This window comes from Fusarium phalaenopsidis, assembly GCF_050370095.1.
Source record: "Fusarium phalaenopsidis strain FUZ10S chromosome Unknown contig_32330, whole genome shotgun sequence".
Taxonomy (NCBI): Eukaryota; Fungi; Ascomycota; class Sordariomycetes; order Hypocreales; family Nectriaceae; genus Fusarium; species Fusarium phalaenopsidis.
Window position 1 is genome coordinate 51,576 of NW_028145392.1, and position 23,194 is coordinate 74,769.

Below are 23,194 nucleotides of genomic sequence, written 5' to 3' on the forward strand. Positions count from 1 at the left end.
CAGGAATAACAAAAACAACACGATATTGCATTTATTAGCCTATTCTGCTGTATCACTGCGTTAGATGCTGTTTCTGTAGATGCACACATATCCCATGAGTGCCCAAGGACCTCCAAGCCGTACCTTGCCCCACTCTGACCACGTGATAGCCTCAGTACAAGCGGGGTACGAAAAGTTAGCTCAATGAAGCTATCACAGCCAAAATCACATACAAATTATTTTGAACTGAACAATGGCCACTCTCTTAATTCCACAAGAGGCACAAGCCCTCAATGCCTATGATGACAAGAGCTTTATCAAGGAACATCATAGCCATCAAATGCACCCTAATGACCCGACCTGGGTGGCTGTTTTTCCGGCGGAAAAGGCCCGCGGCACCAACTTTGAACCCTTCCACGTAGAGACACGCAACTTCCACATCAACACACCGCCGCCATCGCCGCTGCAGCTATTCCAGCTTTTCCTTCCTATTTCCCTCGTTGAGAGATGGGTCCAATACACTCAAAGCTGGCTCTCGTGGCTCAAGGAAAATAACGTTGTCGATAGCTGGAATCACCCGATGACGAAGAATGCAAGGCTGCGAGCTTAGCAAGGGACCTCTGTTGCAGAAGTATATGTATGGCTTGGAGTGCTAATTTATATGGGTATACATAAGGAAAGGGCCATTAAGAGCCACTGGAGTACTCCAAAGCCGGGGGAACAGCGCCCTTTACACTCCATCATCAAGTTCACGCCCTATTGGAAGTTTCAGATCCTTCACCGCCACCTTCGCCCTTTTGACTACGCCAAGGTCGACGAGACCGCGCCTCTTCCGAAGGTATTCCAAGCCTGTGATGAGTGGTCTGATCATATACAAGCTGTGTCGGCGGAGATCTTCATCCCGGGCTCTCATCTCGCTGTAGATGAGTGTATGATCCGCTTCACGGGCAGGTCTAATGAGACAACAGTCGTCAAAGGCAAGCCTATTCCTCAAGGCTTCAAGATCTGGGTTATCGCACAGCACAGCTTCTTTTTCCGCTGGTTCTGGCACATCACGGGCGCACAATACGGCGCCGTTGATGTTGAGCTTCCTCCCGCAAAGCGCCGCTGCACCCGCTGCACGCAAGGATCGCAGGAGACGCAGGGAGGCTCCTCAGACGAGCCTATCGCCTTGAACTCGACCCAAAGCGTCGTCGTGGCCCTAGCAAATACACTGCCAAAAGCGACATATCACCTCTTCGTCGATAACCTCTTCTCGTCGTCAGATCTCTTCCGCGGCATCCACGAGGAGCTTGTTCACGATCTCCGGGGCGATAAAAGACTCAACACTAGCTACGACTTCAACCAGATCAAGATGATCCCCACGCCTGACAACAAGGTATCATGCCAGGACGCTTTTCTATGTAAATCCCTTACTAATCTATCTTTCCTTTATATCATAAGGTCAACCAAATCGCTTGGAAGGATAACCACCTCGTCCTCTTCTTCACGACTTGTTTTTCCGGCGAGGAACGCGTTGAACGCCGCAGAAAGAAACCCGCCTCCAAGAAGCCCGAGGCACGGCAGATCCGCCGCTTCTTCGGTGATGAAGCCGTCAAGGATATCCTCATTCCTACAGTCGCCGCTGACTATAATGATGAAATGAACCACGTTGATCGGGGCGATCAGTTAAGGTTATATTATGCGTATGATCATCCCTTGCGCCGGGGCCCGTGGCAGGCTCTTTGCTGGACTTTTCTTCTTGACGTTGCACTTGTAAATAGCTATATTATCCAGCCACAGTGGAAGCGATTCACGACTCAGAGAGAGTGGCGAGAGTGCATTTATAACGAGTTATTTAACGCCTACGGCCAGAAAAGTCAGGCAAGGAAGCTCTACCGGTCAGGAGACGAGCGTGGCCTCCAAGACCCCAATTTACAGCGTCAACACGCCAATCGGCAGGTCAATCATGTCAACCGGAAGGTAAAATCAGATTGCATTGCTTGTCAGGGCTTTCGGCAAGGTGCGGTCAAAGGGCCAGAAAAGAAGCCCTTTTAAGGAGCTCAACGGCAATCAAAGGAGGCCTCGCAAGCAGACTTGGTTTGGCTGCCGGTTGTGCAATGTCGCTATTTGTAATAGCCAAAGTTGCTGGGACTTCTATCACCATATAATTTAGGTGAGAAATCTTGTACCTCTCATTTGGCGCATTTTAATTGGCTATAGCCCCCCATCGTGACCTGCTTGGAGGTCCTTGGGCACTCATGGGATAGGTTATGATGCCCCCTCTGTGATGAACAGAGGGGTTGCGCAACTCGCCTACCTGATCCCCTGGGTAATTGGTGTTAACCACCGGAAACTATTGACAAGAAGACATCCACATCCTCGCTACCAATGGATCGGAATAGCTATGGATTCGTTAAACAATGGATTTCAACAATATATGCATACTAACTCATACTATGTAGTTAAGCGATGCCTCTTGAGCTATCCCCAACTTACCTTAGGCTCTCGACGCTGCGGCCAGGCTTCGTCAACAACGTGTCTCAATTGTGGCCTTCCCCAAGGGTCACCGGCCTCACCAATTCTCTTTCTCCTTTATATACAACCGATCCCATACATCGGAAGCACAGACTTGGTCACGAATACACAAGCTGTCAAGGCACAATTTATCGCCCCGGCACAGCGCTTCAGCTATGCCGATGACACGGCGATGATCCGGATCGGAAACTCTCTCGAGGAAACAGCAGCTCTAGTGACAATGGACCTGCAAAAGCTTATCCAGTGGGGAGCAGAGAATGGCGTCACCTTTGACCACGCAAAAACAGAAGTTATGCACTTCTCAAGACGACGGAATAAGGATAACCCCCAGTTTACCACAGGGGGATCGCGAAGACGGCAAAACCGGCCGTGAGATGGCTAGGACTCTGGCTCGACCGAAAGCTAAGCTTCAAAGCTCATATCGACAAATGGAACTCAAAAGCAAGGGTGGTATCGAACCTCCTGCGGCGGATCGCCAACACACAATGCGGCCCACCCCCAGATGCAACACGAAGAGCCGTTAAGGCATGCGTCGAACCGATTCTGCTGTATGGCTCAGAAGCATGGTACCCCGGACGCGACATCGATGGGAAGCCAACACGATCACAATGCCTACTCGATAAAATGCACAAAACGTATGTTAGTTCACTACGGGCAACCGCACCGATGTGGAGGACAACACCACTCCCGGCGCTATACCGCGAGAGTGGCTTCCCTCCCATTGATATCCTAATCGAAAGCCGCCGACGCTGATTCGCCGCTCGTCTCCAATCGCTCGACTCAGCACATCCGCTGGTCCAATATCTTAAACCCCTAGATCGAGGACGTGCAACGCGACTACAACGAACAGCCGCCCTTCTCCTATAGGCACCTAGACCTCTACTACAACCCCGCACCCCTCCGACATCCTTCCGCCTACCCGACAAGGCAACAGCCGCATCCCAATTCTTAGACTGGCAAGAGAGCCTCCCAAGACGAGACGTAGTCGTCTTCACGGACGGTTCGATACAGGATAACGGCGTGGGGTATGGATTTGTTATCTTCCGGGATGGCAAACTGGTAGGAGCTGGCTGCGAAGGGCTCAAGTCAGCTGAGGTGTATGATGCAGAGGTGCTGGGGGCCCTAGCCAGCCTCAAGAGAGCCCTAGACATCACAACACACCGCGTCCCAATACACGTCTGCCTGGATAATACTTCAGTCATCGATGGCCTTCGCGGCCGACCAGGAGAGTCTTCCCAACACGCCTTCCTCGAATTCCGCGACCTAGCAAAAACACACGGCGCAGTCCACACGCGCTGGTGCCCAGGACACATGGGAATCGAGGGAAACGAGGTCGCAGATGCGTATGCGAAGAAAGGCTGCTCTAAGGAACCCCTTGATCTCCCCCCAACCCTCGCCTTTATAAGAAGACAAGCCAAAGCTATGACGCGCGACGAAGTCTCGAAATGGTGGACGAATAACATGCCCGAGGCATACATACTCCTTGGCCTCGAGGCAGATCTAAGGTGCCCTGAAGAATTATCCCTTCCAAGGAGCACCCTAAATCACCTTCTGGCCGCAAGAACACGTCATCCACAAGGCAATAGGAACCGACTTCCATGACTTCGCAAAGTTGGCAAAAGGCATATTCTCCTTCATGAAAATCTGCCCTCGCCACTGAGCTAGACATGGACCACTATTATCACCCTCTCCCATTTGTATACATACTTCTCGTGCTTGGTCGTCCGACCGCACATTATAGGCTAATGGAAGCTGCTACGCCCTAGCAACTGACAGAAGTCTTTCTAACCCACCTGTTAGGCTCTAGAAGAGCCTCGTTGACACGAAAAGCGAGAATTCGCGATATGCGTCCTGAACAAGGGCATGGCGACGATAAATATGCGGCAAAGCACCGCGACCCTGTATCCCGCGGACGGGTGCGAGGCTTGAAAACCTGTTTCTGCTGAATTGCTAGATAGCTAGGAGGGTCAGATCAAAAGGGGGAATAACGGCAGGCAGCAAGGAGCGCGATGTATAGGCCCCCGGCTTGTCTTGTTTACCTCTGGGGAGGCAATGTATATACCTTGTAGGTAGCCTAGCACGTCTTTTTACGCCTCATGGCGGTTGGCAGGACCTGTGTGCCTGTAAGACGGAAAATATACAACAACAACAACAACAACAACTAAGTTAAAAGATACGGCGAGGGGGTCTTGGCGGGGATGGGCGGCGTGTCCGGCGTTCCAAGAAGTGCGTCGGGGGGCCAGGTTAAATAGTCCCTCTGTTCGCTCTCGCCAGACCCCATCGCCAACAGGCCCCCCGCTTCAGGATAGGGGAGATATGCCTGGGTCCCTGGCGGGGTTGAGGCCGGCTAGGATTCAGAGGCAGCTATTTCCAAAGGGAAGTTAAGTGTTCACATTTGTGCGTTGGGAGATACGAGTAACAGAACCGAGCAAAGCGGCTATATCAGTTGATTCCATCAACTATCTGTTTTTCTTTTACCCCCGCTTCCCTCAGTATTCTTAATCGAGAAGTGGGTTAGTGAAAACAAAGAAATAAGGCCAGTTAAACCGGCCTTCATGGCTAGACAACCAACTTTTCCTTAAACCTCTCCTAGCGAGGTACTGAAATATACTAAGCCTATTCCCACAGGTTTGTGCCACCGTTTTCGGCGTTTAGCGCGTCCTCTAAGTCCATAGAGGGCGACATCATACGGGAGTCGTTGGCTTTAACGTAGTTGGTGGCAGAGTATTCTCCCAAACATGTTCTGCTGGGGAATCGGCAGTAGCCTTTGCCACCTCGGTGACGACAATCAGCCTTTTGGCAGACGTGCCCGTATACGCAGTTAGCCTTTCGGCACCCGCCTCGTCTAGAGCACGGGACTGAGCGCGCAAGGCACTCGAGGGCCGGCCTGAGCTCCTCGGCGATTGGGGTGTGGTCGTACTCGCAGGCATTATTGTCGCAGGCGTCAAACAGCTGCTTATTGTTGCAGAACCTTTTCTCGGCAGATAACGCCTTGAGCTTTGTGATAGATTCGTCGGGAGGCGTGGGAAGGAAGGCGTCGAGTCGTTCGTCGACGTGGTTGACAGCGACAAAGCCTTCTGGGATATCTTCCTTCCTGGGCAGTGATTCGATATTGACCTTGGAGAGGGAGTTGCTGGAGCCACGGCTCCAGTCACTGTTGAGGTTTCTATCCGGTTTTGGGCCGTTACCGATAGAAGGGGACGGGGTGCTGTTCTGGCTCGTATGAGACGAAGTTTTGGTGTCGATATGGGCAAGCCGGCAGCTATTTCCATATCTGCATTTGCCGAGGTTGTAAAACTGACAGACGGCATCTTTGCTGGCGGAACCCCGTTAGACAGGTTCGTAGATGCCAGGTTGAGTTTGTTGGATGAGTTGTTGAGCCCGCCCCGAGACGGGGCAGCGTACGTGAGGGGATTCTGGCGGAAGACGCCGTGGAGATCTTCAATGTTCATACCAAGCTTCTCAAACTCCTGATGAAAGAGCAAGCTCGGGGTAAGGGTCAGGGTAAACCTATCTTGGTTACCCCTAAAGGGAGTAAGGTCGGAGACATAGCCCACGTCGTGGCAGGCGGCAAAGTAGATGTGCTTGCACTGGGCATTGTCGGCGTAGAGGCGGAGGATGGCCTTGAGCTTGAAGTCGGCATTTTCTTTTAGTCCACCGGCGTCGATAAAGTCGGCCAGGCCATAAGATCTGTTGAAGCCTGCGACAAAGGACGCGAGGGAACGCTTTTCAGCGCCGCAAAGCCCGTTCTTATAGAGAGACTTGGACAAGCCCACGAGATTAGCGTAGACGCGCACCATGACCTCGCAGCTCTCGAGTCCTTTGCGGCGGAGGCTGCTTTTGACGCTGTCGATAAGTTGTTTGGCGGCTCTGCTACCTCCCTCCTCTCCCGAGCCGACAAAGTGGTCGTCAAAGATATAGCCGTCTCCGTCAATGACGACGAGGGCAAAGGGATTACGCTCCTGGCCACGAGCGAGCTGTTTGTATCGCTCTCTCCCCTCTCGCTCCTCTTCGTAATCGCTCTTCAGACGGCGGTAGTTGTCAATAAGGACCTGATACTGGTCCAGGATCTCGGAGAGGACATCGTTGCTCCGATACGCGGCGAGCTTCTCAGCCGCCTTGTCGATTGTCTCATCAGGAAGCATGGGAAGAGAGAAGTGTTGCGATGCGCAGCGAAGGAAGCTCTGATTGAGATTCTGAGGGAGCTGATACCATGTGTTGGACGGAGCGTGCCTGAGAGGAGAGGGTGCGGCGAGGAGAGCACCAGAGTACCCGGCACCTATAAGCGCCGGGCGGCTGAACACGGGCGCAGCGGTTGCCAATGTGGCTTGGCGTCAGGCATAAGCCAGCACAGGCGATCGGGGCTGTGTCCCTCCTCATGCCACACTTTTAGCCGCAGCAGGAAGTGGAAAAAATCCAAGAAACCCGATGTTCCTCCTCGAATAGGAAATTAACTAGACTGTATTGCACAGTTTCTGCCTGATATCTGCAGGCTATTGCGGGGGGTATCGACTCGGACGCCCTGACTGGATGGATGATAGACAAGCTGGAACAAGGGCTCCTCCGCTCAGATCCGATTAGCTGATCTCTGACCTCTTTTATGGGTCCGTTGTTTAAATGTCTTTTCTGGCCCTCCTAAACAACGCTCTTTTAGCACCAACCCCAACGCTTGCGACTATGAAACGCGACCCGTGTTATTCTCATCTTTTTAATGCTCAAGCAAAATGGATTCTCCGCACGCTGCTCTTGCACTGTTTTGCGCCGTATACCTTGGCCGAGTATCTCTGGTAAACTCTCTGCTCGCCTGGGGGGTTCCTGTCGATTCAAAGGACCAGAATGGCCAGACTGCGCTATTCTACGCCGCATCGAAAGGCCACGAGCGTATGGTGAAGATTCTGCTCCGCCGTGGGGCTAAGATCGATTGTCACGATACGCACCAGCGGACCCCGATGTCCTACGCCGCGTCTAACGGCAACGTACACGTGGTGCAGTTCTTGGTCGCCCGTGGGGATGATATCGAGTTCAATGATAAACAGTACCGGACGCCCCTATCCCACGCCACGTTCGAATGCCACGATCGCGTGGTGGAGATTCTGCTGGAGAAACTTGCAAAATTGAGACTCTTGGCAAAGTGGATGCGGTCAGATTCCCGCCTGCTAAGCGCCGGTATCATGGTCGCAGGCCCAAGTTGTGTGGCCAGTTGCGTCCACACTTACGGCGGTGGCATCACGGGCGGGCTGTGAGGCAAGCCGCTTTGGCCTAAAATTAGCGGGGCTGGTCACCACCACCCGATGCTGCAATAGTCTTCGCAGTCTACGAAGTAAGGCGGTGCAAAGCTAAGCCCACCACGGACTCGCGGCCATGCAACGCTAACCAACCACGATTAATTAACTGACTCCGCTCTGGGCAAGCGAGGTTAGAACGGATTCGCCTCGCCCAGTGGCAGGACCTACGACTTCATCAACTGGCCAGTCGAAAACGGATACCTATCCGGGATTAGGGTGGTTACAGCGCATGAGCCGCCCTGGCTCGCAAATACTACTCCCCGTTTCTCGCAAGTCTTGGCAGCTGATCATCGGACCCCCGCCCCTTGGTACAGGAACTTGCTCATTTCTCACTGAGCTGCATGATCAGCCTGGCGAGGCAGACTGACTGGGCAGTGTTAAGCCTACAGGCTCGGCATGTCGTAAGTCATCGCCGATAGGGGAATAGTGGTGCGAAGAAATTCTATAAAGCTTGGGTTTTCCCTCCTCATTTGCCTGTACCAAACCTTCTTCATCGAGCTCCAAGGACTCTGCTATATCTCGTCGAAATCCAGCGTCCAATCTCGACCTTGCATCCCATTCCAAGTCCGAAATGTCTTCCGACTGCATGCCCGCCATGACGGCGCCCTCTCCCCAGCCTGAGAAGATAATGCAGATGAACGGCACGATGGGCTTTATCTTTGAAATGAGGGCCGACGGGCTCTACGTGTGGCTGCACCAGCGAAAGAAGAAAACAAGAACAGTGGTGGATGGCAAAGTCACCAAAGTGTACGGCGGAGAGCGTAAGTTTTGCACTACGCCAAGGTTTACTTGGACATTCAACGAAACTACTCACCGCTTGTATATGCGTGTGCTAACCACGTGGGGCGTAACAGACAGCTTTGCCGGCCCGGGCGGCGGCGCGGAGCTCGGCGAGACGCCTGAGGATGCTATCGTCCGCGAGGTCGCCGAGGAGTACCTAGTTGACACCGCCATTGTCCCTATTGACAACCGCAAGGTACTTGCAGAAGCGGACGATCGCATGGCTGACGGCGGTTTCTGGCGCTGTCACTTTTATCTCCTTCGCAAGCTTAACCCCGAACAGCAGCCGCAGGTATGTAACATCGAATACCGGAGACCTCTTGCGCGTGTTTTCGACTTAGAAAGAGAGCCTTTTGCCAATGTGTTTGTTCTTTTTAGATTGCCGAGTCGGAGAGGGAAAAGGCTACCCACGTGGAACAGTTCAAATGGTCGGAAATATTCCGTGCTATCGAAGCGGCGGCCCCGGACGGCGAAACGGACCGCATCAAGACCACTATCGAGGGGAAGGATGGGCCGCGGGAAGTGTATTTTTTCCTTTCCCTCATGAACCTCGTCCGCTCGCGTCATGACCTTAAGGATGAGAGACACATCCTGCACGCGTACAAAAAGGCCGGCGCGCCTCTGGAGCCTCTGGAGGAGTAGAGCCGCGTCTTTGGGCCGTGACTGTTTCAGGCGATGCGCTTCGGGGTTTACTATGTAGCGTTGGCCGGTATAGTTGTCTAGTAGATCCACAAGCCTTTACAGGCTCCAGTGCTCATCATAAAATCAACTTTGAGGTCAAAGTTGATTTGTTTGATTTGATTGGCTCGTCTCAATCAATTATATGGGAGGCCTATATATTGGGTATGTGAAGGTATTACGCCAAATCCAAAGCCTCAATTACCGACCCAACTGCCCAGCTTTACCCCGCCGTGTCGGACCCAGTTCCTTAGACAATGAACTCGCTCCAGCGTGTCTGCGCCCATTGCGAGCCTTTGCGATGTTAGTGTCAGCTTGGCTAGGCTGAACTGCCTCTCGCAGTCGGTTGCCATAGCCGGAATGGCAAAGACATCCAAGGCAAGGCTGCTTAGCACCGGGAATGAAGGCTTGTGGTCCCTCCACCATTGGATTGGCTCTTGCGTATCTTGTGGCTCAAGACGGAGGTATTTGTCCATCTCGCTAACACTGCTGCTCGTTGCAAACGCCTTTTTCGTTCTGCTGTTGATCCATTGCGTGTAGTGATCATCCTCTTTACCCCTGTTCGTTAATGACGAAGCAGGCTTTGACTGTAAGTCGTCCGTCCGCTGGTTCGATTGATACCACCGCGCGAAGTAGCCCTTTATGCCCGCCTTCGCATCGCGAACCCAGGCCAATTGCTCCTCAGTGGCCCAAGTAGCCTCCAACCAGCTGATGCCGAATCTCGGATGAAGGATGGCTGCTGCCGCAAACAAGGGAGATTCTCCGAGCTTACTGTAGTACTCATCCAGCTTCTTCCAGCCGTTGTTGATCGATGCCCGAATATATGCTCGGTGGTCTGCTGGTAATGAGCTCTTCTGGGAAATCTTAGACGCCGGTGGCTTGTCAAACGCCGCATACTCAGCCTGAGAATGGTCCGGCAAGGCAGCTACCGTGAAAGTTGGCGCTTGACTTCGCTGTTGGGATACATAGACCTCTTCCCCATCGAAGCGAGCAGGGCGACGGCGGGAACGGGCCGGCCGGATGTTAGTCCCCCTCAGAGGCGCAAACACTCTCCCAATTAGTTCGGGATCATTTAGATTCGTCGCCCTTATTGTTTCGATCGTGAACTCATTGTAGAAGCCTTTCCAGTCTTCAAAATGCTCGAGCAGGTATTCCATTCCTACCAGAACTTCCCACAGGCGCCCATGGCTGTCGCCTTTACCCCAGCCTTGGGTTCGCATCGTCTGATGATATAGAGGCGTAAGTATCTCGTTGACCTCACCAAGCACGCGCCAATCCTCGTTGGATAAGATGTCATCAGCAGGGATACGTTTTTCTTCGTCTTTCTCGCCTTCGAGTGCAAAGATGTAGGCCCTGATGTCAGTCTGCTTCCGCAAAGCCCTCTCTATCATCATATAAGTAGAATTCCACCGCGTCTCATTGTTCAAGATGACCTCAAGCTCGGCGGTTGACTCCTCGCAAAGATGGTATCCTTCGTCCTCCTGCTCGTGAGCGATGCACTTAAAATATTCGCTGCGCTGAGGTGAGGATCTGATGAACTTGACGATATTATGCAGCTTCCCAATTGGGCCCTTCGAACGCCAATGGCGAAGATCCTGCTCCTGAAGGCCTCTCATGCCGCTGATATCTGACTCTAGCTCGAAAGATTCGGCGTCTTTACCGAAAAGAAACGCGCGGGCGACAAGGTTAAGAACGTGGCCGTAGCAACGCATGCGACGGGCCTTGATATCAGCAGGCCGAATCGAAGGGTCGATCTGCCGGTAGAAGTAAGAGAGACATGTATCGTTCGCGGTCACGTTGTCAGAGATGACAGTGCCAACCTGTCCTCTGATATCCCACAGTTGAACGATTTCGAACAGTGTCTCGGCAAGATTCTCACCACTGTGAATACCTAGCTGACGGCGTAGAGCGAGCAGCCTGGATTGTTGGTCCCCGAATTTGTCGATGAAGTGTGCAAAAACTGCTATTATCGCAAGACGATTCGGCGATGTCCAGAGATCAAAGCTGATGTGTATTTTCGTTAGGGCGCTGCCCAGCTCCGCTTTGATGATATCCGCCTTAGACTCGAAGATCTTCTGAAGCTCTCTGGTGATAGAACTGCTACTCCAGGGAATTTGGAGTGCTAATTCATGGTCGAACTGATAGAAGAGCTCCTTCAGAAACTTGTGCTTGAATATTGTGAAGGGCACATCACTGTCAATAACGAACCCAACACTAAGTTCTTGTACAGCTTTGACCTTTGCCTTTGGTATCATGCTCTGGTCAAGCCGTGGTCGTTTGGGGGTTGCATGGGACTGGAGATCGATCGCGCTATCGTCGCTGGGGCTTGATTGACTCGCTGGGGTGGGCTCTGTGCAAGTCAGTATATGGGATATGTTGGTATAAAGGATGGATCCATACTTGCGAAGATGATCTGCTGCAGAAGATGTCGCTTGTACTGAGAAGAATTCTGGCCGACCCTTCGTGTCGCATCGGCTGCAGCACCACACATGACCGATGGGCTGATCCTGGTGATTCAATGCAATGAAGAACATGCCGTGCGATCTGATCCAACTTTTTCTGCCTTTTGCACCTTTCCGAGCTAGCGAAGCTTCTTGAACGAAGCGGCGGTTCTTCCAGACGACCTTCGGTAGATCCTCAATAGTCGGGCTAGGGGGCAGCTCCCCGACCGAAGCCTCCTCGAGCTGCTTAGCCACGGTCCTTGGTTGAGACAGTCGCGAGAACGCAGAGGGAAAAAGTGGCGTGGGGCAAGGCCGCGATAGCAGGTACCAACGAGGCTACGGCTTCATATAGGGCTAAGAAGTATCGCCTATCTGTGGCCATCTTGTACAGGGTAGGACTGGGCGGAGGGCACGTCCAGGTTTAATCTTTTTGGGCAGTTCAGATGCAGCATGCCATATATCAACTTTATCAAATCATGTCAACTTACAAATCACTGGAATTGATTTGATTGAGGCAAGGAATTGACTAAGTTGATTGATTTGATTGAGTTAATTTATGATGAGCGCTGATGAAAAGTGAGCGGAAGGATCAAGATGAGAGGACACGGGTTGACCGCCAAATGGCTGCATCCTACTCCAGCCGTACATTTTGAGCTGAAGGATGCTATAGTGTGGGTGCAGTCTACTGTGTTCGACCAGCTTTGTGTTAAGACGTATAATTTATCAATATCTACAATGACATGCCAGAAGTCCCAAGTCACCCCATGAGTTTTCCACCTATGCCGTGATCCCTTGCCTTGGACGATCGTAATGCACGGAAATAGATCGTAGGTCCGGCCCAAGAAGAGGCCATCTCAGCCCAGCAGTCAGAGGTGCAGCAGACGGAGCTTACCATCCGCAGATTTGAGTATTGCTGCAGGCAGCCCAGCGCTTCCCTTTCGGGTAAGGTAGGCTGAGGAGACCAGTCTCCCGAGAAGGCGCTGTGAATAGATGACGAGTTGTGAAACACCGGGCGAACCTGGCGCACGCTCATAACTCGGGAAGGCCGATTTGGAGCGTGCCCGATCCCGACGGGGAAAGAAGTTGTTAGAGGGACGGCAACGCTACCCTCTGAGCCTGGTTGCTGTTGCTCCGAGCCATTAAGAAGGCTATGCACACTCATCGGTGATCGTTGGGTTCCTAGCGTGTCCACCCGATGTGACACTGATCAGGCCTTGAGTTCGACCAAGATCGCAAGCATCGAGTTCAGTCTGTAGCGTCGAGTTAGGATCCCGTGGTCTGGCAGAACATTCCATCCCTAAATTCAGCGGGAACAACCTGGGCTGAATGGCGTCGGTGGAGAGTAGCTTGTTGCACCAGTTGAGTTGGTCGCGCTTCCTTGGACTTCTGGCTATGGACAGGACCTTTGCCGTCTGCCAACCCCGGTCAGAGCGTCCAGCAAGTGATTAAAACAGCTGCAGATACGTTAGCGTGCTCGAGCCGTACGTCTTTCCTGCCAATCTCTCTCCTCTTGGCCCAGTGCCTGCCTGGCGATCCACCACCAAAGCCCCCCAATGTGGAATCGCTCAGGTTGATAAAGGGGGGTTGGGAGTTCCTCCCCACGTCTCTTATCCATTCCGGGTCCCATCTGATCCCATGTTTAGCGCCGGGGTTTTCAAGAAGTCGCTCATCTCCGACAAATCAACCTAGAAGGTATTTCTCCAGGATGAACACGGGCCGTGCCGGACATCGAGAGATTCTATTAGGCTGCTTGTGTTTGGATCCGATACAAGTTGGGGTTATCTCGGCGACTTTGGGCCATTCGTCCGTATCTGGTATTGTGGAGCCTCTCCAGGGTCCGCGTTGAAGTCCGCTAGAACTTCAGCCGCTCGGCCGTTAGCATCTTTGGAACTAGCAAGGATTTCGGCCGCTAACATTCCCAGAACTAGCAAGGATTTCGGCCGCTAGCATCGCCAACCCTAAGCATGGGTGTGCCGTCTATATGCCTTGTCTTGTTCCCCCTGCCTGGTACTGGATGTTATTATTGTGGGCCGAGGGATAACGCCAGGTCTTTAGATACGATATACATATGCTCACAGAAAAGAAGTATATATGGTCTAGCAGAGAAGAAGTCCAGAGAAGGACTATAAAGTACTACGCTTGCCTCCCAGTTTAGATAAAGCACTAGGACGGTGGCGGGGGTTAAACATTTGAGAAAACGATTCCTTTCCCAAGCCCTATGACCATAATGTACCTGGCAGGACCGGGGGGTGCGGGTAGAGCATCCCTGTTTGAGCAGTTGCGGCTTCATCAGCCTGCAGGTGACACGGCAGGGTTGTGGAAGGTCGGCTACTAGGAAGCAAAGCTGGGAACTAGTAGATGAATCAGGCGACAGTCTCGTTTTCCAGCTCGTCTTCCTGCCGGTTCCTATGACGACACCCCGGTCATCCAACGGGCCCGATCGTGAATATAACTCAGTTGGGTCTGCCACGTTTCAACATAATGTCACCGACGGCCGTGAGAACACGCATATAATCCCCGAAGGGCAGTCCGGATTGTGTCATCTACCAGGGTGTCAGGGGGAACACGGGAAAAACCTCCGCGAGCATCAACGCAGGATGCATGGGCTCTATACAAGAGACTCTAAGGGCATCGTTTATGCCGTATGATCTGTCTGCGGAAAAAATGCTGCCGTGAGGCTAAACAACGGCCACGGACTGTCTCAGCATCCCAGGTGGTCATCAATCCCTCGGCTACTGTTCTTCCGCGAGACCCCTTTCGTGGAGATGAAGAGTTCAGACAGAAGGTTCTGTAGGATCTCCTGGAAAAGCTCAACAGAGCCGACTCAACTAGACACGTGAAAAGCAAGGCCAGATATGGGACGAAAAGACTAGGACCGCGCCAGGACCGCATCAACCGGGAGATCTATGGTCATCTACTCCACGCTTCGCCGCCCAATTCAGACGCAAGCAAAGGGGAGGTAGAAGCACACTTCTGCACTACCTACGAGGAGCTTGCGTTGATTGCATCCACGTGTAGGGCGCCAATCATCGCTCAGGGTCAGCAGGGGTTTCAATGGCCTGGGGCAAACCGTTCTATTCAGCAGCTGTTCGAAGACTGGATGGGGATACTAGAGCGTCTAGTCTGCGTGCAGATCCCAAGTCGTGAAGAGGGTGAGACCTCGTTTGGTATTAAGTTAGGGGAGAAGCATACTAAGCCATTTTGGGCTATGGGGGCAATTTATTTGTATATAGAAAAGGGGGCAGAGGCCAGCGAGAGCCTCACCCTCATCATCTTCATTGGCCATAAGAAGAAGGGAGTAACTTTTGGGCTTCTTCTTCGAGGCGATCTTCATTGCTATTAATTAATTAATTGCCCTTGTCTCCTATTGTATTAGGTTCACGAAGAAGTGCGTGAGATTCCCTCCACGAAACCCACACGAAGGAGAAGAAGAGCGTTTTCTTCTGGCTGTGGTTGGGTGTGTTCTGTTCCTCCAGCAAAGTATTCTTACTTGAATAATCCGCTCTTCAGGCCGCCAAACCGGCGCGTGTGGAGCTCTCGTCCTGTGTGCTTTCGTCCTGTGTGCTTGTGATGACCTCGATTTCATTGCTATCCGAGTCCTCGTTGCCGGGAAAAAGAGGCGTCATACCGCCGGATGATACCGAAAGAATATACTCGGGTATATCGTCACGATGATCCTGCGAGGCTGCGACCTTGACAACTTCTGCCAGGTACGCCGCGGCCTCTGGAATGGCTTCTAGGTATATGAGACCCTAAATCCGACAGTAGAAGTGTTGTTCTTCTTCATCAGCCTCAATCCAAAGGCGCCGGCGAGCCTGTAGTCTTTATTTCTACCTCGGACTGCACTTGAGGTGCACATGTCAAGTCGCGACAACGATCGTTAGAAAGCTATGTAGAGTCCGTGCTATCCGTCTCGGAGCTCTGTTGGGCCCTAGTCTGCAGTGTCGTTGGGTATACTCTGTTGAGATACTTGGCCCATATACACTCGGTCTAAGCCATGGTCCAAGGCTCTCCGGATATCCTCAGGCCTAACATTAGTGAAAATAGGATCCTCGACCAGGGACTGGTGAAGAATGTCGATGGACTCTCTTGTCAAAGGTGCTCCAGGAACATACAGCGCCTCGTCGATCGGAACGCCCTCAGATATCTTGTACCACTGTTCCTCCTCAGTGCCAGACGCAGATCTCTGCCGGAGTCGATTCCTCACCGAGTCGTCAATCTCGTCCTCGTGTTTCCGGTGAAGGTGCTGCTTGACATGCCGAACCCTAGTCAGCTCGAGTCTAACACACGTTTGGTACCGCTGGAGATCCTTTTTACAGAATGGACACGAGGATGGCCGAGAGGTTCCTGGTCCTTTAGGTCGCCTGACACGTTTCGACGGACCTACTGGTAGGTCCTCTCGCTCGGCTTCGTCAACCGAGTCTGCTCGCTCTCTACTTCTTTTTCTACCACCAGGGCCTTGTTCCTGCTGTGGTACTAGGCCTTGCTGGGCAGATCTCGTGGACTGCATCTTGGGCTGATGACGATGAGTTGCTCTTCGGATGCCCTGCCGTTGCTGTAGGAGGTTCCGCAAGATGTGTCGAACTTTCCAATGGAACCGAGGCAACTCGAGCGGATACTGTTCGAGAGTCCCGACGAGCGATGAGATGTAGGCCAATTGTATTTCACCTAGGTCCGACGAAAGTGAAAACACGATGCTCTGATCAAGGAGACATCCTTGCTTGGCTTCCGAGTCCCGAGGATGCTGTGGAGCTTCTGGCAAAGATGCAGGCAAGGTTGTTTTGGCTAATGAAGTCGTGGGCCCCGAACATGGCGGCGGATCAATCTCGCACCCACTTTTGCTGCATCGCCAGTGGCCACAGTTGTGATAGCCGGCATTAAGTCCTAGGGTCCAAAGCCGCAGTTGCACTTGGGATTCCTGTGTCAACCACCGGCGGTTGCTGTGTCGTCTTGCAATTTCCACTCACACATTTTCATCGTATCAATGAGCGCTCGCAGGTCAGTCAGTGGGCCGAGAAATTGACACAGGCGATGGTTATCGGGGCTGTTTCGAATTGTCAAGTTTGAGTTGTCTTACGTTCCGAGTCTTTGTGAATTGGAGAGGCTTTCAATCGCCAAGACATTCGGATGGTCCTTAGATATTGTCGGCTTGATAGCCAGCCGTCATCACGGATGTGACAAGCTAGGCAGCCAATCAAACACGCCGCGCACCGTCGACCAATCATGGCCTATACTTACTCGGGGGATTAGGTAATCGATTTACGCAACCCCTCTGTTCATCACAGAGGGGGCATCACAACCTGTAACTGCGTCACTGCTGTAACCACCTTGAGCAACTTGATTGCCTCATTTCTCCACCAATTGAGGTCCGAATAGCTTCAAATTAAAGCTAGACTTTATACTCAATTGAAACCAACTATGCCTCGATTTTCAAGCAAAGAGAGCGCCGCTGCGGCGCGTGCGGCGCATGCGTATCTGTCGGGGGCATCAACCCCGCCGACAACTCGGGCGAACCCCTCACCAGGCAAACACAGCATCAAGGAGACAGCCGCGCTCCACCACGCAAATGTTGCCCTAACTAAGAAATGTATATATCTATTGAAAGCTGGAAAGCCGCTGCCTTCTGACTCCAAAGGAGGGACTCCGACGGCGCTGACTGGGCCGGAAGAACGGGCTATAGTGACCTTTATCCGTTCAGTTGAAAGGAGTGCTTTTGCGGTATCAGAAGCCTCTATCCGTAACTACGCCAGTTTCCTTCGAGGACACCGATTTAATAACCCACAGCCTCCTGTATCAGTATCGTGGGTACGGAGGTTTAAAAAGCGTCATCCAGAGCTTCAGTATAAGTCCCCAAAAGTCCAAGAAGTCACCCGTGCCGCCGCCGAGACTGACATACACCACATCGACAATTGGTTCAAGGAATTCGACGCCCTGATGCGCACCCTTGGTATCCAAAAGTGCGATCTTTGGAACTTTGACGAGACCCCTTACAAATTGGGTGGGTAAATGGTAGTATCAAGCTCTTTTCTACGCGGATGAAACGGAACACACGGACGACTGTCTTTCAGCCCGGGAATAAGGAGTCTTTGACCTCTGTTGATGCAGTCAGTGCAGCTGGGAAGTCAATTCCTTCGTTCCTGATACTCACGGCGAAGGTATTATTAGAGGAATATACCCGGGCTGATATTGACGGCCGGGTTGTCCTCACATTCACTGATACGGGTTTTAATAACTCTCATCGAGCTGTCCAGTGGCTGCAACACTTTAACCGCTATTCCTTTGCCGCCAGCGAGACCTTCGCCGGATCCTCTATTGAGGAGTGGTTTGGCTACCCAACGGCTATCACAAAGTCCCAATTTGACGAGGAATATGCGTTCAAACCTCGCTACCAAGTCAAGAAGGCTCCGACCTCGTACCGGCTCCTCCTGATGGACTCCTTTTCCGCTCATGAGGATCCTGAATTCCTATGGTATTGTGGGATGTTTGATATCATCCCGTACCGGCTCCCAAGTCACATGAGCCACCGTCTGCAACCTCTTGACGTAGGGGTCTATCAATACCTTAAGAATGAGCAAAAGTGCGCACTCAGGGACTTCATGATGGCCGGCGGTCTCCAGATCTCTCGATTCGACTTCCTGAACCAGTGGAATCGGATGTATGCAGCCGCCTTTAAGGCCTGTCACATATATGTCGGGTTCGAGAAGTCAGGGTTATCCCCTTTCAACCCAGAAGTCATCCTAGGTCCGCTCCGCCGGCACGCTGAAGAGCGAGATAAGCCCCTATTCCCAGTCAAATTAAATAGGGATAAGGTGACCCCGAGGAGGGTCAAGAAGCAGCTCTCTGATCAGTCTATTCAAAGGTCTATATCCCTCCTTGATACACCAACGAGGAAGGTTATCCGGCACGCTGAAGCGTGCGTTGACTTCGCCATTGTGACTCAAAAGTCACATGAGAATAGCCTCGCTTTACACAAGGAACATATACGACTTGAGGGACGCCGCACACGAAGTCGACGGCAAATTAAGGGCGTCAAAGATGGTGCCTTTAGTGTAGATGAGTTAAAGCGTATGGTTGAAGCACGAGAGCAAGAGGATAAGAGACTAGAAGAGAAGAGACTGACCCGGCAGCAGAATAACCTCCTTCAGAGCCTTCGTGACGATGGCCGGCCTCGTCTCCGTGGCGGCGCGGCCGTGAAAGCAAAGCGGGAAAAGGCAGCGGCAGAAGCGGCCGCGATGGCTTCACAAGAGGCCAACCGCCAGAGATTAATAGATAAGTCAGAAAGGGATGTCCTAGAGTATCGCCGGCGCCTTTGGACCGAAGCTGACGAGAAAACCCGGCACTTCTACTATCGAATTTGGAGCCGGCACGTTCTTGAAGCTATTCCCGAGGCCGCCGACTATTTGGCCGACCTTGACAAGGCTGCAGCCTTGCGAGAGGTGGCAGCCTCGCGAGGTCAGCTAGATAATATACCTGAAGATGTTCTCTCGGTATCATCGGGAGACTTGACGCCGCTGTTGCCCGGCAACGAGGAGGAGGATCGTGACGATATTGAGATCATCATGAACACACAGATCGAGGGATTCACACAAGCCGCTTTGGCGGCCGGAAGAGGGGATTATTCGCCTGAAAATAGCGATCAAGAAGAGGATCTATCACGCCGAGAAGATTGGGGCGGATTCGGCTATGATCGCGTGCCTAATAACTACTCGGATGACGAGAGGGTCGAGGCGTGCATTGTGGTGGCCGGGATGACAATTCCCGTGCCGCAGTCGCGGGCCCGAGACTAGGCATCACATTCACTTATACACAACAATGTGGGAATAGCCTCCAGAAGGTTCAAATTGTCAGAATCAATTGATCAGATGAAGCGCTTTTTAATGATTATATTTTTATTAAAATTGGCCTTCAATTGGTGGAGAAATGAGGCAATCAAGTTGCTCAAGGTGGTTACAGCAGTGACGCAGTTACAGGTTGTGATGCCCCCTCTGTGATGAACAGAGGGGTACGTAACTTGCTTACCTAACCCCCTGGGTACTGCAGGAGAAGCAAACCGGTCGCGGTTTGCGCCAAGGAATCTTGAGGAACGAAGCTGGCTATGGCTGATTTCGGTTTCCTTCACCACCTCTGATCATATATATTCCAGGTTCAAATCTTAGGAGTCGTAGAATGGTTTTGCAGCAGCGTCGTGTTCAGAGTCGCATGCTTCGTCAATTAGCACGTCAAGTGCTTGGGACTCTACCCTAGAATACCTTGCATTTCGAATTATCAATGGTTAATCTCACTGAATCAGACTGTCTAGCCTGTCAAGGATGTCGGCAGGGGCAGCTGAGAACAAACGCCTCGGAATGGAGCCCTCTTACGGAGGTCAGCGGCAATCAGGAAAAAAAGGAGAGGAAGCGGCCTAAGGTGCGTAGTCAGACCACCTTCGGGTGCCGTATCTGTGATGTTGCGAGATGTCAAAGCAAATATTGCTGGGACTTCTATCACCACCTAATTTAGCATGGGAATTTTGTACCTTTTATTTCGCACATTTTAATTGGCCATACCCCCTCATCGTTACCACAGTGGAGGTCCGCACGCACTCAGGAGATATGGAGAAATGGGGGTTAGGGATGATAGTGAGTTCCGAAAACAAAATCTTGTCAGAACAGAGAAAAGTTGATATAAATAATAGAGCAAGAGAAATTTAATCGAATGAGACTAGTCCCATATTTTTCACTATCTTATAGAATAACTTATATCAATATGCACGGACAGACAGTGTAGAATCAGGGGGTAGTTCTTCGGAAGAATACCGGCAAATCGCAAGGGTAGTCTAGTTTGGCACGGTCGAAAATTGAATAATGCGGCGCGATTTGGATCAACATTGGTACAGTAGAACCACGTTTCTTCAGTCTTTGGGCGCAATCAGGATTGCGCCCTGCGTGTTGAATGATACGAGGCCTGATTTCGGCCTTGATCGGCCTCCTCCGACCCCAGGCTGAGGCAAGTATGTCTGAGGCGATCTTCGGCGGCCGGACCCAGGTCACCTGGGTGGCTTCTGCCTCAGGCAACATGCCTTTCGGTGCCTGACCACCACGGCGCTTCGAGTCGCACAACAACAACGTTACAAATAATAAACAAGAAGGAAAAGAAAATCACATCCACGCACTCCGCTTGACGACAGTCTTGCGTCATACCAGTACGGACGGACGGGCAGACGCGCAGTGGCGGTAAGAGGCCTACTGGCACTACCCTCTGCAGACAAAGGTGAGACCTGTCGCAGGAGGATATGAACCCTGTTAACGCTGACAGAATGCCTGCTCGCCTCGCAGACCACCATACCTGAAGCATAGCACGCTCAGTTGCCAACACACGAACCCTCTCGACAACTTAAGATGGTGCCCCGGCGCCTGCTCTCGGCGCCCTGCGTGCTCGAAGTCGAGCGCAAGTTCCGAGCCTTGGCTGTCCGCAAGCTGACCCAGCGCGGGGGAGACCCTCACTTCCAAAGCCTGCGCAAACTGCCACCCAAATGCATCCGAGACACCTACTACGACCGCACAAACATTCTCTCGTCGGCCGGCGCGTGGGTGCGTCGGCGCAACGGCGGCTGGGAGGCCAAGATCCGAAAGGGCGGCGACTTTACCAACTCGCGCTTCGAGGAGCTCACCAACCCGCGCGACATTGCGGCCTATGTCCAAAGCGTCACGGGGGCAGCAGACGCGGCAGCGAGCGCGGGCTGCAACTTTGGGCTGGCTGCCACCGCCGACTTTTGCACGCGGCGTGAGACGTGGATTGCGGATGGCGAGTTCCGCATCGTCCTCGACGCCATAGATTTCGGCCACGAGGTTGGCGAGGTGGAGCTGCAGCTGGTGCTGGCGGGCGTGGGCGACGAGGAGCCCGGCGAGGCGCGGAAGCAGGAAGCTGCGGCAGCGATGGACGAGCGCGTGGAGGCGTTCATGAAGAGGTACGCGTGGGCGTTTGCGCCCGGCGAGCCCAAGGGCAAGCTCACGGCGTATTTCGAAAAGTTCAACACGGGGCGTCAGGCATAGTTCATGTACTCTAGGTCTGCGATGCATCGCTCCCCAAGGAAATTTATTTCTTCCTCTGTCAAGGAGACGATGAATACAACCTCACTTCCCCTACAGCTAACGGCACGCTCAACCTTTCATGGCTTCTCCCTCGTCTCTATGCCATGTCCAACGCTCTTCCGCCAGCAGTATTTCCGTGAGCTTCTCGTACGTGGTTTCCGTATCGGTGCTGGTATTAACCTGTTTCCATAGTGCGTTAGTGAGACAACGGCGATGATGGGGGCAGCAGGCTTTGCAGGAAGCTGCAAACGCACTATGACAAGACGGCCGCCAGCTGCATAATGGGCGAGCACAGGAGGATTTAGTTCGAGAAACTCGCCGTATCGGCGTCGGAATGTGTCTATGTCGTCCCCATCGCGGCCTGCTTGTCGAGTGACAACACGTTCTTCGGCGAGATCTCGGGGGCAGTCGAAGAAAAGGACGAGGTGCGCATGACCGTACTGTCTCGCCGTTAGCTCATGCAGCCATCCATTGACACGAGTAGCACTTACCACGTCCTCAAACAGCTTCGCCTGGTCCAGCTGTCTCGGGAATCCGTCTAGCAAGATCGGGCGCATGTCGTTGGCGTTCTGCACCTGCGGTTTCAAGATCGACATGAGCAGGTCCGAGCCCAGCAGCTCGCCCTTCTGTACGCAATCGACGACGGCCTGATTCGCGTCCGGGGCCTTTACGGCTGCGCGCAGGAGGTCGCCTACGGAGAGGTGGCGGAAGCCGTAGTCTCGCGCGAGCCGCTTGCACAGCGTGCCTTTGCCTGCCCCAGGGGCACCTGGACACATGGTGAGGCTCCAGCCCAGGAGGGGACGGAAGGGACAGTTGGCTTACCAAGCACAAAAATGACTGTGTTCTGTGTCATCGTCGATTCGCGGAAGCTGTTGCGACCCAGGAGGTGATGGTTGACACGGGCTTGTACTGAGGTGTTGCTGTGAGGGAAAAGCGCGAGGAGACAGACCGGCCCATGGAGACGGGTGTAGGCTGTGCTTCCGTTAGGCGGAGATTTTCACATCGTACAGTTGATCTAGGGCTCTTCATCCGCAGGCTGGGCACAATCGGGCTGGTGACGGCTGTGACACCATAGCGTGCGGTGGGAGGCCGCCTCAACACACAATTACCCGCTCTGGGCGCACGGCATGCCAATAGCGTCCTGTACCTTTATTGATCAGAGATTTTTTCATAGAACATTTGACCTAGGGTTTCCCATTCTCAGGTTGGGCATATTTGAGTTAGTGGTAGCTGTTATACCGTGGAGCGAGGAAAAGGCTTTGAATTGTGTACATTGTACATATACAAATGCTTGCCCCAGGTGTGGTGCCATGCCAAAACTATGCCGTGCCCCTACTGGTCGGAGATTTTCACGTAGTGTAATTTGCAAAGAAATATTGTTTCACGACCACTTAGGCTGTTGGCGGTGGCTGTAACACCTAATGCGGGAGGCCGTTTACGCACA

General features: G+C 52.7%; 8 protein-coding genes across 8 annotated transcripts; 5 read left to right on the top strand and 3 right to left on the bottom strand.

Annotated features, from left to right (window-relative positions):
• Positions 1 to 232: 232 nt before the first annotated feature.
• On the top strand, positions 233 to 1,738 carry LRP88_12971 (uncharacterized protein; the record flags this gene model as incomplete). Its single annotated transcript, XM_083249355.1, has 4 exons — positions 233 to 538; positions 746 to 1,357; positions 1,423 to 1,646; positions 1,699 to 1,738. The coding sequence occupies 4 exons, from the start codon at positions 233 to 235 to the stop codon at positions 1,736 to 1,738; spliced, it is 1,182 nt and encodes a 393-aa protein (XP_083094840.1).
• A 3,374-nt stretch (positions 1,739 to 5,112) lies between these two features.
• LRP88_12972 (zinc finger CCCH domain-containing protein) lies at positions 5,113 to 6,641 on the bottom strand (the record flags this gene model as incomplete). The annotated part of the gene is made up of 2 exons (XM_083249356.1): positions 5,113 to 5,812; positions 5,902 to 6,641. 2 exons carry the CDS (start codon positions 6,639 to 6,641, stop codon positions 5,113 to 5,115), a joined length of 1,440 nt encoding a protein of 479 aa, XP_083094841.1.
• Positions 6,642 to 7,220: 579 nt separating this feature from the next.
• LRP88_12973 (ankyrin repeat domain-containing protein) lies at positions 7,221 to 7,739 on the top strand (the record flags this gene model as incomplete). Its single annotated transcript, XM_083249357.1, has 1 exon — positions 7,221 to 7,739. One exon carries the CDS (start codon positions 7,221 to 7,223, stop codon positions 7,737 to 7,739), a length of 519 nt encoding a protein of 172 aa, XP_083094842.1.
• Positions 7,740 to 8,376: 637 nt separating this feature from the next.
• Positions 8,377 to 9,203, top strand: LRP88_12974 (NUDIX hydrolase; the record flags this gene model as incomplete). Its single annotated transcript, XM_083249358.1, has 3 exons — positions 8,377 to 8,542; positions 8,636 to 8,853; positions 8,940 to 9,203. 3 exons carry the CDS (start codon positions 8,377 to 8,379, stop codon positions 9,201 to 9,203), a joined length of 648 nt encoding a protein of 215 aa, XP_083094843.1.
• A 233-nt stretch (positions 9,204 to 9,436) lies between these two features.
• Positions 9,437 to 11,730, bottom strand: LRP88_12975 (hAT family dimerization domain-containing protein; the record flags this gene model as incomplete). Its single annotated transcript, XM_083249359.1, has 2 exons — positions 9,437 to 11,589; positions 11,640 to 11,730. The coding sequence occupies 2 exons, from the start codon at positions 11,728 to 11,730 to the stop codon at positions 9,437 to 9,439; spliced, it is 2,244 nt and encodes a 747-aa protein (XP_083094844.1).
• A 6,204-nt stretch (positions 11,731 to 17,934) lies between these two features.
• On the top strand, positions 17,935 to 19,467 carry LRP88_12976 (uncharacterized protein; the record flags this gene model as incomplete). Its single annotated transcript, XM_083249360.1, has 1 exon — positions 17,935 to 19,467. The coding sequence occupies one exon, from the start codon at positions 17,935 to 17,937 to the stop codon at positions 19,465 to 19,467; it is 1,533 nt and encodes a 510-aa protein (XP_083094845.1).
• A 1,590-nt stretch (positions 19,468 to 21,057) lies between these two features.
• LRP88_12977 (thiamine-triphosphatase) lies at positions 21,058 to 21,711 on the top strand (the record flags this gene model as incomplete). The annotated part of the gene is made up of 1 exon (XM_083249361.1): positions 21,058 to 21,711. One exon carries the CDS (start codon positions 21,058 to 21,060, stop codon positions 21,709 to 21,711), a length of 654 nt encoding a protein of 217 aa, XP_083094846.1.
• A 108-nt stretch (positions 21,712 to 21,819) lies between these two features.
• LRP88_12978 (uncharacterized protein) lies at positions 21,820 to 22,603 on the bottom strand (the record flags this gene model as incomplete). Its single annotated transcript, XM_083249362.1, has 4 exons — positions 21,820 to 21,930; positions 22,005 to 22,190; positions 22,242 to 22,516; positions 22,573 to 22,603. 4 exons carry the CDS (start codon positions 22,601 to 22,603, stop codon positions 21,820 to 21,822), a joined length of 603 nt encoding a protein of 200 aa, XP_083094847.1.
• Positions 22,604 to 23,194: the final 591 nt, after the last annotated feature.